Source organism: Haliaeetus leucocephalus, unplaced genomic scaffold, assembly GCF_000737465.1.
Source record: "Haliaeetus leucocephalus isolate CR32 unplaced genomic scaffold, Haliaeetus_leucocephalus-4.0 Scaffold339, whole genome shotgun sequence".
In the NCBI taxonomy this organism is placed as follows: domain Eukaryota; kingdom Metazoa; phylum Chordata; class Aves; order Accipitriformes; family Accipitridae; genus Haliaeetus; species Haliaeetus leucocephalus.
The window spans coordinates 12392195-12405030 of NW_010972775.1; the positions used below are offsets into that span (position 1 = coordinate 12392195).

A 12836-nucleotide genomic window follows, 5' to 3' on the forward strand; every position below is an offset into this window, starting at 1 on the left:
CTCCCTCCTCTTCCAGCTGCCCATTTCAAGCCATTCTTTGCACTGACACAAGCATTTCTATGGCAGTGCAATGCACAAAATCAAGTGCCAGTTAACTAACTCACCAAGAAAAAAAAAAATACTACTACACCAAACAAGCTCGTCATCTTTGCCATACTGATACCTTTCTTATTAAAAGGAAGGACAGGAATTATATAATGAAGCTGATAAAGGGTGCAACCCCCTCTTTTACTGCCTAAACTGATGATGGAATTATGATAAACAGGAGGCAGGAAGGAAAAGTGACTGTACTGTGCTACTCATCCAATTATATTTATGCAAATCTGTATCAAAGTAAATTTTTGATTGGAAAAATAGATGGGCTGCTGCAAAGCACCTCTTCCATGCATTTGTCATTAAAAAAAATCAGCAAGAAGATCTAAACTTGTCCTTATTAAAGCAACAGAGGCTCAAATCAATAATTCTAACAACTATTATTTGGAATTCTTTGTCACTCAAGATTAGATTTGCAGGTGTTTTCCTTCTCATAAGAAATCAGATTTTCCAGATGTTACAAAAAGTCTCTTACAAAGAACAACTATATATGAACATAAACCACAGAGCGCATTTCAAATATGCACTTTTCCATACTTTTCTTTCCTAAACACAACTTTCTAAAACCAAGCAGAGTGTCTACCACTTACAGTTTGGAACTCTGAAACACAAATCTGCCATTTTAAACAGAGAATGTTTTTTGTTTAATCGAGTACATACTCGAGGGCACTCCTGTTTACGAGAACCTTTGATGGAAAGAAATAAAACAAGAGAATGTGTTTATAACACATTGGCTTGAAAATACATTCTCCTTCTTGGAATGAAAGCTCCTTATAATTTTTTGTCTGTACATTCTCTGGACAGACATTAGTCTGTCCCACACCAAATATCTAATAAGTCTGCAAATTCCATATAAGCGTATTCCATACATGTGCAGTACAAAAACGTGCTAGGAAAAGAAATATTAAGTAGATATCCAGGAAAAAAGGATCAGAAAATAAACACTGAAAGGAGAAAATTTGGTTATGAATTGAAAGGAAATAGAATATAGGCCCTTTTGCACATAATTAGGCATAAAGAGATGGTTTGCTGTTTTTCACACTGCTCAGCCCTACACTTTCTGCTGAGTTCCTAGTCAGTATTTAAAATTAGCTGAACTGGCTCTATTAACCCTGCCTGTGCATATGACTTACTAAAACATTTTGTGTACAGCCCTTGGTTCAGTAAGGAATGTGATTAAGCAGGACACCATCAAAAATATTTCCTTATGCTTCCCTTCCAGAGGCCTTCAAAATACACGCTGGACAGTTTGTAGTCGTGCTGTAAACCACCCTCTGCATTTTCTGTGAACATAACTATGTCTGATCCGTGTCGTCTATTTGAGATCCCAATTCTTGTACATATGTGGTCTCAAGTGAAGTCTCTATGTATTCAGTATGCGTGTCACTTTACTTACAATGAAGCTACTTGCAAGAACAAAATTATGCACCTACTGAGTTTTATAGATCATGATGTTACCTTGTATCCCACAATGCTGACAGATCTTCTGGAAGGTTTTTATAAAAGTACTGCACAATTCATGGCACAATTTAAGAAAGCGGTGGACCAAAAAGGTATACAATTAATTTTTCTTAGACCCTGACTGAACATTTGCCAGAGCAACATACTGCTACACTTTCACCAATCTTTGAATAAATATCTGTGTCCTGATTACTTGTATCAGCAGCTTCTCAAGTCAGCTGTGTGGCTGCCCACTTGTTTTTCTCAAGCAGCACCTACAGTTCACTTAACCCCAACTGCTGGTGGAAAAACTGCTACTCTGAGTCAAGGAAGGCACTGACAAGGGACACGGGAAAGCGGAAGCCCAACTTTTGGGGATACGTTTAAGAAGCACCAACTCGACAAGCGAGAGGCGCTGAGGTGACGAGATACGGGAGGCGAGCGAGCCCCGCCAAGACCAGCTCTGTGGAGAACAAACCGAGCGGCAACGAGGAGGGGGATGAATCCATTTCGTCTGTGGGAAGAGGGTATCTGAAGTCGAGAGAGGGCTCGCAGCTGGGCGGCCCGTCGCTAGGGGATAGAGCTCCCCTCACCGACAGCGGTTTGACGGCCCCTCACAACGGAAGGCCCTCAGCGGCGGCGGAGGCGGGGCGAGTGAGGAGCTGGAGGGGGCCCCGCAGAGGAGGGGGGGGGTTGCTGCCCTCTCTCGCGGAGGGAACGCCGCGCAAGCCCGCGATGGAGGCGTCAGCCTTAAAGGTGCTCCTCCTGGACCCGGGAGATGAAGGCACCCAGCGGTGCAGGATAGGACCTGCCACCCTCGCCTTCCTGGGAGCCAGGATCGGTGCCCCGCTGAGGATCTCTCTGCCTGCCGGCCGCTGTTTGTGCACGGCGTGGCCCCGGCACGATTTGGCGGACGGGTACCTGCAGGTCGATCTGACCTGCAGGACCGCGGGTGTGACTGCAAGGGACCTGCAGGGCCTCACGCTGGATGTCGGCCAGCTGAAGCTTCTGGCGTATCGCCAGTTAAAAAAGGCAGCTGTGAAAGTGGTCCTGAAGAGCTCTGCACTGAAAAAGTCGACTCCTAGAGCGGTGTTGCAGGAGACAATCAGAGAGCTGCTAAGAAATGTTTATGTTTCACTGCATTACGTTGTTACTGTTGCCCCAAATCTTGAGAATCCTGTGGTGTGTATTGAAATACTGTCTGTAGACCCTCTGATGGATGAAGCTGGGCTGATAACCCCCCAAACGAGCATAAAAATTAAGGAGGTGGTCACTTTTGAATGGTACAGACATTTATCAGAAGACACGGCAAAAACTTCCATTGCAGGACTAGATGATGTGGGAAAGTCTTTGAAAGAAATGATTGATCTGCCTTTCCGCTTTCCAAGAACTCTTAAGAAGCTAGGACTTTCTCTCCCTAATGGAGTGCTATTGATAGGGCCCCCAGGTGTAGGGAAAACTCTTATGGTAAAGGCGGTAGCAAAAGAAGTGGGTGCATTTCTGGTTTGCATCAGTGGCCCAGCCCTCTATGGTTCAAGACCAGGGGAAGGTGAAGAGAATTTGCGAAGAATCTTTGAAAAGGGCAGAGAAATGTCATGTGAAGGCCCAACCATTCTCTTTATTGATGAAGTTGACTCTTTATGCCCAAAGCGAGGAAGTTCAAACAGTGCTCCTGAAGATCGTATTGTTGCTCAGTTGCTAACACTACTGGATGGTGTAGGTAGTGAGGGTAAGATGGTCATTGTAGCAGCAACAAACAGGCCTGATGCCTTAGACCCCGCACTGAGAAGACCTGGCAGATTTGACAGAGAGGTAAGCAAACCCTGTTGTGCATACGCTCTCTTTTTTGTTTCCTTTTTGAGGTTGAGCAGGGGGAAGTAATTTTTTTTTTTTAATGTCTACTAGTCATTTTTCCTAGGGGGATTCTACAGGCTTGAGACGTGTCCTGTTTCTTTAGTTTGCTGCAGCTTGGGTAAGGTAGGGAGCACATTTTACTCAGGAAACAGAGAGCTCCAAATACTTGAAAATGGACAAGGGGAGTCTTTATGCTTCTTTATCATAAAGACATGAACCTGTTCTTGAGGGTTTTCTTTTGCTTGCAGATGTTTAGCATTACAGATTTAGATTTTTCTCATTTAAATCACAGATCGAAGATTTATGCATCTCTCCTTAGAATTTTATTGTGACAGAGAACTAGTAACCTGTTGTGTCAAAAATTCTATTCAGATTTCAGTAACAGAGGCTAGGTCAACTCTGGAAAACTTCTGCTAGCCTAATGGTCAAAAGAAGAAAGAATACATGCAGTTATGCAATGAACAATACTTTTGCTTGTGTTGTTTCTTTTGCTGGCTAGATGTGCTCCTGGGTCATCCAGTTTAGTCAAGTTCTCTAATGCTTTCAAAATCATAATTTTCATTACTTTCCAAGATTTATAGATTGTTCAGATATATTTTATGGCAGTATTTTACCAGGTTTTTAATAATGTATGAACCTTTATCTAGTTGATTTTTTTCTTTTGGAATAATCTAATGTGATAATCTAATCTAATGTGGTAATCTAATCTAATAATCCTTGTGATGCAAGGAAATTATTATTTAAGTGTTATGTCTTATGTTGAAATTGCCTTAAAATAGGACTTGATGGACACTAGCTGATGGTGTCTTATGAACAACTGTTTATACAAACACTGTTCACTTGGAAAGTAAGTGTAAATGAAGGGTATTTTAAATATTTGTTGTTTGTATAGTCTAGTAATAAGTTTCTTGTAAAATTCTCTTGTTGCAGTGTAAGTATATATAAATCTTCAGTAAACAGTATAAAGCAGAGACAAAGTTGCTTGCCTAGGTCTATAAAATAAGAGCAATAAAGCAAAATATCTACTTAAATTTTGTTTATTATATTCGGTTTAGGTTATTATTGGGACCCCAACACTTACGCAAAGAAGATCCATCCTGCAGTTGCTTACATCTAGTATGCCGATTTCTACAGATGTTGATTTGGTTAAACTGGCAGAAATGACAACTGGGTATGTTGGAGCTGACCTTACAGCACTCTGCAGAGAAGCTGCTATGCAGGCTGTGTTCCGCAGCTCTTTGGTATGGTTGCAAATAAGTCAAGAAGAATATCATTAATATATGTACCACCCTTTCCCCATTATACTCGGCTTTACTTGGAAAGCTCAACAAGTTGAAGAACTCACGAATTAAAATACTGAAAAGCACCAAATGTGTTATAAATGTAAATAGACCACTTTGTCCTTTCAGTTCTCACCTGAAAAGACTGTTTTCTCCTTTCTGGGTGGAAAGCTTTGCCAAAAGTTTTTATCCTCATCCTTATCTTTTTAGGATTGTGCAAAGCAGAGATTTTAGTCCTTTTTGGCAAACTAAACTATAATGTCCTCCAAAGCTCTCTTTTGAAGCTTTTGATTTAAAATTCTACTTCTTAATAATAACTGCAAATTAAAGCTTAGGTTGACAAGTGAGTATATAACTGCTAGTGATAATAACTATTATCATTTGGTTTGTATGGCTGGATATGACATTGCTGTAGACACAAGGTATACAACTGCCCAGTGTGCAGAAATTTAACTTTTTAGTGATTGTCTAATTCCATATTTATAATATCTATTTCTTAATATTCCTTCTCTGTATTCTGACTTTTACAAGAATTTTGAGATCTGTTTGCTGTGGTTTTTCATCTGGAATGGCTGAGTGGAAATTTAAAGCCGAATATGCAAAATTTCTAGTCAGAGCATCTACAGAGAATGGTAGAACCTTCTGTCTTCACTCAGGGGTAGAAAAAAGAGAGCATCGTATTTCTGTAACTTCCATCTCCTCCAGATAACCTTACAAATATTGAAAGTAATAAGCAAAATAATTTGAGCATGGTATGCCATAAAGAAATAGGTGGACAAATGAAAATAATGAATAAGTAGATGGCCTATTTGGCTTGAGAACTGCAAGCACCTTTGTAAAATACATCTTAGTTCTGTTACTGCATCTGTAGTTTAATAATAGTATTTTATAGCCTATTTGAGATAAAGTGCCTTACTTTCTTGAGTATGTGGTGAAAATGGATGTTAGAACATTTTTATTTGTATTCAAGAGGTTCTAGAATTTGGTGTGTAGTAACCCTGAAACTAGCACCCATTTGATTTAGCAGATCACTGTGTAATGGAGCTATAATTTAGGGAAGCTATACTTTAGGGCAAAACAGTAGTTTTCTCTAAAACACTAGTTTCTGTTAAAATTGGTTTTCCCTGTGTAAAAACTTGCTGTTAAAGAGAATATATGCTACTTTATCTTACATCTTTGTGTCTGCAGTGCTTAAGTTTGTTAGGGCAGGTATTTGCTTCTTTATTAGTTGCATTTGGCCTTTTGTGAAGTGTTTTGCATACTAATGCAGCATTATAAGTTATTATGTTAAAATATTGTTAATATGCTTTATCTGGGTTTCTTCAGGATTCAGCTGAAACAGTGATTAACATGGCAGATTTCCAAGAAGCTTTTAAAAAAATTCAACCATCCTCATTTCGAAATGCAGTTGGACTAACAGAGTGTAAACCTGTCACTTGGGAGCAAATTGGTGGTCTTGAAGATGTGAAATTAAAGTTAAAACAGGTAACGTATAAAACAAATTTAGATAAACAGCTAGTTTCTAATAACTGTGTCCTCTGAGGTATTCTGTATGCTACATTACGGGAATGAATTCTCCTGCAAATTACCTGATTATAAATTCTGTTTTAAACACTTTTTATACCACATTAAGTTATTACAATGTTTGTGAGTTAGAAATCCTCCAGTCACAAGATATCACCACCAAGCATAATATCGTGCAAAAATAAGCATGTTTCTTAGTAGCTGAAAAACACTTAACTTGTAGCCAGATAATTTGTCCATTCCTGAACTTGTAGCCAGTGATGGCTCTCGCGTATCATCTTTCAAGGACTGCCTTTTGTTCTGTTTGAGACAGAGAGGAAACTTTAAGAAGAAGGGCATTACATGAAGGAAGACCAAATTAGTATTCTCTGATTTCAAATTAATGTTCGTACCAAGGATAGGAATTAATGTGCTCAGTAATTTTATTGATTGCCTATGCACTTCAGTTTTGTTAGTAAGAATTTCATCCCTTTTTTATGTATTGACAGAGTATTGAGTGGCCTATGAAATTTCCTCAGGCGTTTGCTAGGATGGGCCTGTCTCATCCAAAGGGTATTCTTCTCTATGGACCATCCGGATGTGCCAAAACCACACTGGTGAAGGCTGTGGCCACAAGTTGCCACTGTTCCTTTCTCTCTGTAAGTGGTGCTGACCTTTTCTCACCTTACGTTGGAGATTCAGAGAAGATTTTGTCTCAGGTACAGTTTTTTAATTTGTTTAAAGTCTGTAGTTTATTTTTGCTTGATTTTTGTAAAGTACTAGTTAGGCCTAAATTTTGTTACTGAAAAGATGATAGTTAAAGCTCTCATCTGATTATTAAATAGAAATAGCTTAACAGATTCACATTTATATGAACTGAGAATCTAGCCCTAAAATTATACCAGTTTTAAACTCTGAAAGTATTTCTACCCTTTTGTTTTCAGTTCACTTAAGAATTTAAATAAGAAGCAGAATTTGCCTGTAGTAAATGTAAGCCAGAACAGCTCTTGTGAATATTTATGAATCTATCTTTAAAGTTAAGTATGTAAATACAGAGTGTATGTAAATACAGAGTGTATGTAAATAGATGTTTTCATGGTAGAGTAAATCATCATGTAAATAGATGTTACCTGGTAGAGTGTATGCATTAACTTTTTACTTTATTGATATTTACTTATTTATTGATATTTAAATAAAAGGTTTTTCGCCAAGCAAGAGCAAATACTCCAGCAATAATATTCCTAGATGAGATTGATTCTATCTTGGGATCTCGGTCACACCGCAAAACTAGCCATGGTGTCTCAGAGCGGGTTCTTTCTGTTCTGCTTAATGAGTTGGATGGTATTGGGCTGAAAGTCACAGAAAGAAGAGGAAGCAAACTACAGCTTGAGGGCCAATGTCAAGAACAAAGTGATGAGGAAAGAAAGGTATTTATGTTCACTTTTCCATATAGGAAGAATGATAAATGCTGTCCAATTGTTCTAAAAATTTTAGTTGGTGGCATTCACACTTTCTAAACTTAAAATCCTCAAGCTTAAAAATATACAAGATGCTCTTCTACTCTGTCATAATTTCCAGTTTTTAGAAAATACCATTGTCGTGGTTTAACCCCAGCCAGCAACTAAGCACCACCGCAGACGCTCACTCAGTCCCCTCCCAGTGGGATGGCAGAGAGAATCAGAAGGGTAAAAGTGAGAAAACTCATGGGCTGAGATGAAGACAGTTTAATAGGTAAAGCAAAAGCCACACACACAAGCAAAGCAAAACAAGGGATTCATTCACCACTTCCCATCAGCAGGCAGGTGTTCAGCCATCTCCAGGAAAGCAGGGCTCCATCATGTATAACAGTTACTTGGGAAGACAAATGCTGTAACTCCGAACGCTCCTCCCTTTCTCCTCCTCCTTGCAGCTTTAGATACTGAGCATGACGTCATATGGTATGGGATATCCCTTTGGTCAGTTGGGGTCAGCTGTCCCAGCTGTGTCCCCTCCCAGCTTCTTCTTGTGCACCCAGAGCCTACTCGCTGGTGGGGTGGGGTGAGAAGCAGAAAAGGCCTTGACACTGTGTGAGCACTGCTCAGCAATGACGAAAACATCCCTGTATTACCAACACTGTTTCCAACACAAATCCAAAACATAGCCCCATACTAGCTACTATGAAGAAAATTAGCTCTACCCCAGCCAAAAGCAGCACAACCCTATATAGGCTGCTAACTGTTTTTACATACACTGTTCCTCAATGGGACTTTGTTTGAACAAAATATCTACACAGGCTAATGAGCATTGCTAGTTGGTGTTCATCTTCTGTCACAAAAAAACTCTTGCTTGACACTAAGGTAATTTTTTAGACTAATTGTGCTATTTTTACTATTACACAGGTTCCTTCCTGAACTTACTTTTTATAAGCATTTCCCCTACTTCATTTGCAGTGCTTTCTCATACATACTTTATACAAAACCAGTACAGTTATGATCAGTTACTTATTTAAACAAAAAGTTGCAGCTGGACTTTTCAGTGAATTGTTCACAACATTTAATAATTAGCTTTTCTGTATTTAAATTTCTGTCTTAATATTATGATACTCTCTGGGGGAAAATTGAAGAAAACTGTTTCGGAATTATAAGATACTGAATTTTTCATATAAAAGGTCTTTGTTACAATCTGGCCAAAGAAAAGTCTATATTTATTGTCAAGGCAGATACTAACTATATTTCTTCCCTGTCACCTGATCTGGCCTGCGCCAAGGCATTTTTTTACCTTAAGAGAAAAAATATTAATATTGAAAGGAATATAACTACATGTAAAGATACATAATCTTTTTGCCTTTCCCCTTTTCTCATTAGTAGTTAACTAATATCTTTAGATAATACCTATCTTAACCATGTTGCGCTAATTTGTTTATATCATCTCTTACTCAGCTAGAGTGTCAGGAAACTTTGAACAAAGATTTTGTGGTAGTTGCTGCAACAAATAGACCAGATGTGTTGGATGATGCCTTATTGCGTCCTGGAAGGCTAGACAAGATGATCTATATTCCACCTCCGGATCTGAAGGTGATGTATTACAAATCCATACGTGGCTTTAAAAGGAGAGGTATTAATTGCCAGCATACTTTACTTTAAGAGCAAAGGGGGCATATTCCTATAATGCATTCAATAATTGATGGTTGATTCACTGAAAGTCAGTTACCAGACTCAAGGTACAATGAAGAAGTCTAGAAAGGAATAATTACATCTGTAATTTAAACACCAGTAACACTTTAACTGGTATATGTAGTTATACTATAGCATATAGAAAACAGACAAAATGTGGAATAATTCTGTATTTACAAAATCAAGCTGCAGTTTAGGAGTACTGTAACAAGTTGTCTGTCCTTGCTTCAAATCATTCTTGTGCCCTGTTCCCAAGGGTAGTGTGGCTGCTTGTCCTGAGCTTCCCCCCAAAAAGGAGTTGATCCAAAGCAGGCCAAATATGGACTCTTCAGTCTAAAATACTGTGTTTTCATGAAGTAACGAGTAACTGTGAATAACAGACTAATATATGAGATAACCATAACCGTAAGAGTAATTATCATCTCCATTAATAGCATTTTATTCACTCTTCCACCAAAAGTGTGTAGTTTTGGTTTTGGTGCTCTTCTGGATTTTCCTTAGTTCTTATTTCAAATTTGGTACTGCTTTGGAGAGGGATTAATTACTGGTTTGTTTGGTTTTGTTTTCTTGTATAATATGCACCAATTTACAGGGAAGGCTTTCCATTTTAAAAATCTGCACAGAAAAAATTCCATTAGATACTGACGTGTCATTACAAGATGTGGCAGTCCTGACACACTTCTTCTCTGGAGCCGATATTGAGAATCTGTGCAAGGAGGTAAGAAAATATTGATGGTTAATCTGTGAAACAAACTGTAAATGAAACCTTTCAATGGAAGGAGAGAGCTAACTCATAGATGTTACCAAGCCATCTGTAGTACAGATTCTTTCGCAGTTTGTAATGCAAATATAAACAGACTGAGTAGAACAGAAGAACTGAACATGGGTTAATTCTTTAAATAAAAAAGCCAAATAAGAATAGAAGCTTTCTGTGATAATTTACAAGAAGTTAAGGAATTGGACTACCCTTTGTTTCACATTGCCCTTTCTAATCCAAGCTCACACCTAGATGAATTGTATTCTGTGTACTGCAAGCAACTGCAGCATTTTTAGCTGAAACTAGCACATACTGTCAAGGCTAGAGAGAAAAAAATTGAGAAGAGAAATCCGTAAGTATTTGAAATAAGTTGTATAAAAGAGAGAAGACTAGGAAGAAAATCCAAGTATATAAGTGATCAAGGATGTATTGTCTAATCTAGAGAAAGAAGTGAATGAAAAAGTTATAGTAATCTTATTTGATGTTTATCTATTGTTAAATAACCATAAATTATACAATGCTGTTTTCAGATGCTTTACCTAAAATTTTGTTTCATGTAAAATATTTTAGAATACTGACAATAACTTCTTTGCAACTTAAAATATAAGATTTCAAGTTGTTTCTTTTTTCTTCTTCTTTTTGAAGGCTGCTTTGTTGGCACTGCAGGAGAATGGACTTGAAGCAACTGCTGTAAAACACGAGCATTTTGTAAAATCATTGAGGACTGTAAAACCATCCTTAAACGTAAAAGACTTGGAATTTTATGAAAAATTTTATAGTCAAGAATTAGCCTCTTGAATCAAAAAGGAGTGATGTGGCATAGGTATTGTAAAATATATTGCAAAGATTTTGCAACGGCTTACATCTTTCCTGCTTTTTAATACTGTACTTACTGTAGTTTTCAGTGTATATGAAATAGAGTAAAATTTCACTTGTGAAAAATCTGTGATTTCAACAATGGAGAATAAATTAAAATCTTGTTTGCTTTGGCTAGGTTTCCATCTGATGAAATGAGTAATTGAGATACTTAGATAAAGCACTGTGGAACAGCTTAGTTACTGTAGATGTCCCACTTTTCAGAACAAACATTGGCATAATAAGAATATTTAATTTAAAATGTGTTGTGAAGTCTCCAAAGGACAGAGAATATTTAACAAATAGAAAAGCTTTCAGAATGTTAAATAGGAGGAAGTAAGTCCCATACTATATAAAATGTAAGGTGTTTTATATGTGTGTATCCACAGGCTTGCTTTGTTAGAAGCAGATACCAAAATATAGTGGCAGTGAAAAGGTTGTCAGTAACTTAGTAATACCTTGTTGTAAGTTTGGGAGTCTGGGGTTTGGGGACTAATTTTAGATCAGTTACTGCTTACTGTACAAAGCTTTGGATTGAGTAAGCAGATACTAAGTCTGTAATCAACTCAAATTATAATAATTTCTTCTTTAGAGAAGGGAGTTTGCTTTATAACACTTTCTGCAGAATTCTTTTCCCCACCCAACCGTTCTTTGACAATATATTTTTGTAGGTCATCTTCTAAATACACAGATAAGTCAAAGGAAATTGTTACTACATGTATCTAACTGTGCATTTTAACTTTACCAGGGTAGGTAGTTTTTTAATTATTTTTTCCTTTTCCCCATGAAAATGCTTGTGAACAAAACACTCCACTGTCAAAGATAGTTTCTTATTTCAGCTGAGGTTCTTAAGTTATAAACCCATTAGCAAATACTTCTTTCTCATAACAGGGACACTAGGGCCTACACTGCAGTGCCGTTTACAGTGAGAAGGATCACAAAAGGAAGTTCCAAGGCGGTTAGCGACTGCAGAGGGCAAAGGGTAGTAGTAGAAGCCGTTGTAACTTAGGAAAGGGTTCAGATATAAACAACTGCCCTCCAGCTCGGTGGCTTTGATCACCATTTCCTAAGGAAGGACCATCTTGCTGCTTTATTGCTGGCAACAAGTAGGCCAGCACCAGTGAACTTCCCAAACACCCAAAGGTTTCTCAGCAGTAGTGCTGGAGATAAAGTATGAAGACCTTCAGGGTAACTCTCTATTTTGCTTTCCAGTGTTTGAGAGCATTGCTTTAGAATTGCCAGACCTGGAAGTTGTTAGGACAGCAAAATGCTGTCAGCTCCTTTGTTTCAAAGATGCTCCTGCTTAACTTCTGTACTCGTTCCCTAAAAGGACCAGCCGCACTAATTGTGCCCTGTCGTGTCCCCTCCTTGCTACAGGAAGCCAGCAGAGCATGCAGTAAAGGCAGCCTCTCCTTCCCCTTACTGCTTTCTGGTGGGCAAGAGGGAAAGGTAGGAACAGATTGACAGGAGCAGTCTGCTGGCACCATGTACCTCCAGCCTGCCTGTGGTAGGAGTTTTTCTCAGACTGTGGGGTATTGGGAAGTGATTGTAACACAGTAGGGTGACAAGAGCCTGTGCCAGGGTTAAGCTTTTGTTGCAGCAGAAGGGGATGGAGTGACATCGGGCTCCTGTTTTGGTCACTACACGCACCTTGCTGAGCTCTGAAAAGAGGCAGGCCGAGGCCTTGCCTGTGCGTTTGCCTAGCTACGGTGTTCTTCAGGCAACTGCCTGGAGAAGGAGACAAACAAGAAGACCAAGGGGAAATGGAGAAGCAGGGTCTGAGGAACGCAGTAACGGAGAGAAGCGTTGCGGGAAGAGCGCACGCCGCATGCCCCGCTGCCTCCGGGCACCTCCGATGTGAGACCCGGAGCTGGCCCGCCCGCCGCGGGCCGCAGGGCGGCG

The 12836-nt window shown here is 38.9% G+C and overlaps 1 protein-coding gene across 1 annotated transcript; it reads left to right on the top strand.

Moving 5' to 3' along the window:
• Window positions 1-2220: 2220 nt before the first annotated feature.
• SPATA5L1 (spermatogenesis associated 5-like 1) lies at window positions 2221-10937 on the top strand. The gene is made up of 8 exons (XM_010571885.1): window positions 2221-3345; window positions 4443-4628; window positions 5994-6152; window positions 6680-6889; window positions 7370-7597; window positions 9089-9223; window positions 9915-10040; window positions 10725-10937. The coding sequence occupies exons 1-8, from the start codon at window positions 2269-2271 to the stop codon at window positions 10875-10877; spliced, it is 2274 nt and encodes a 757-aa protein (XP_010570187.1). The 5' UTR covers window positions 2221-2268; the 3' UTR covers window positions 10878-10937.
• The last annotated feature ends 1899 nt before the right edge of the window (window positions 10938-12836 follow it).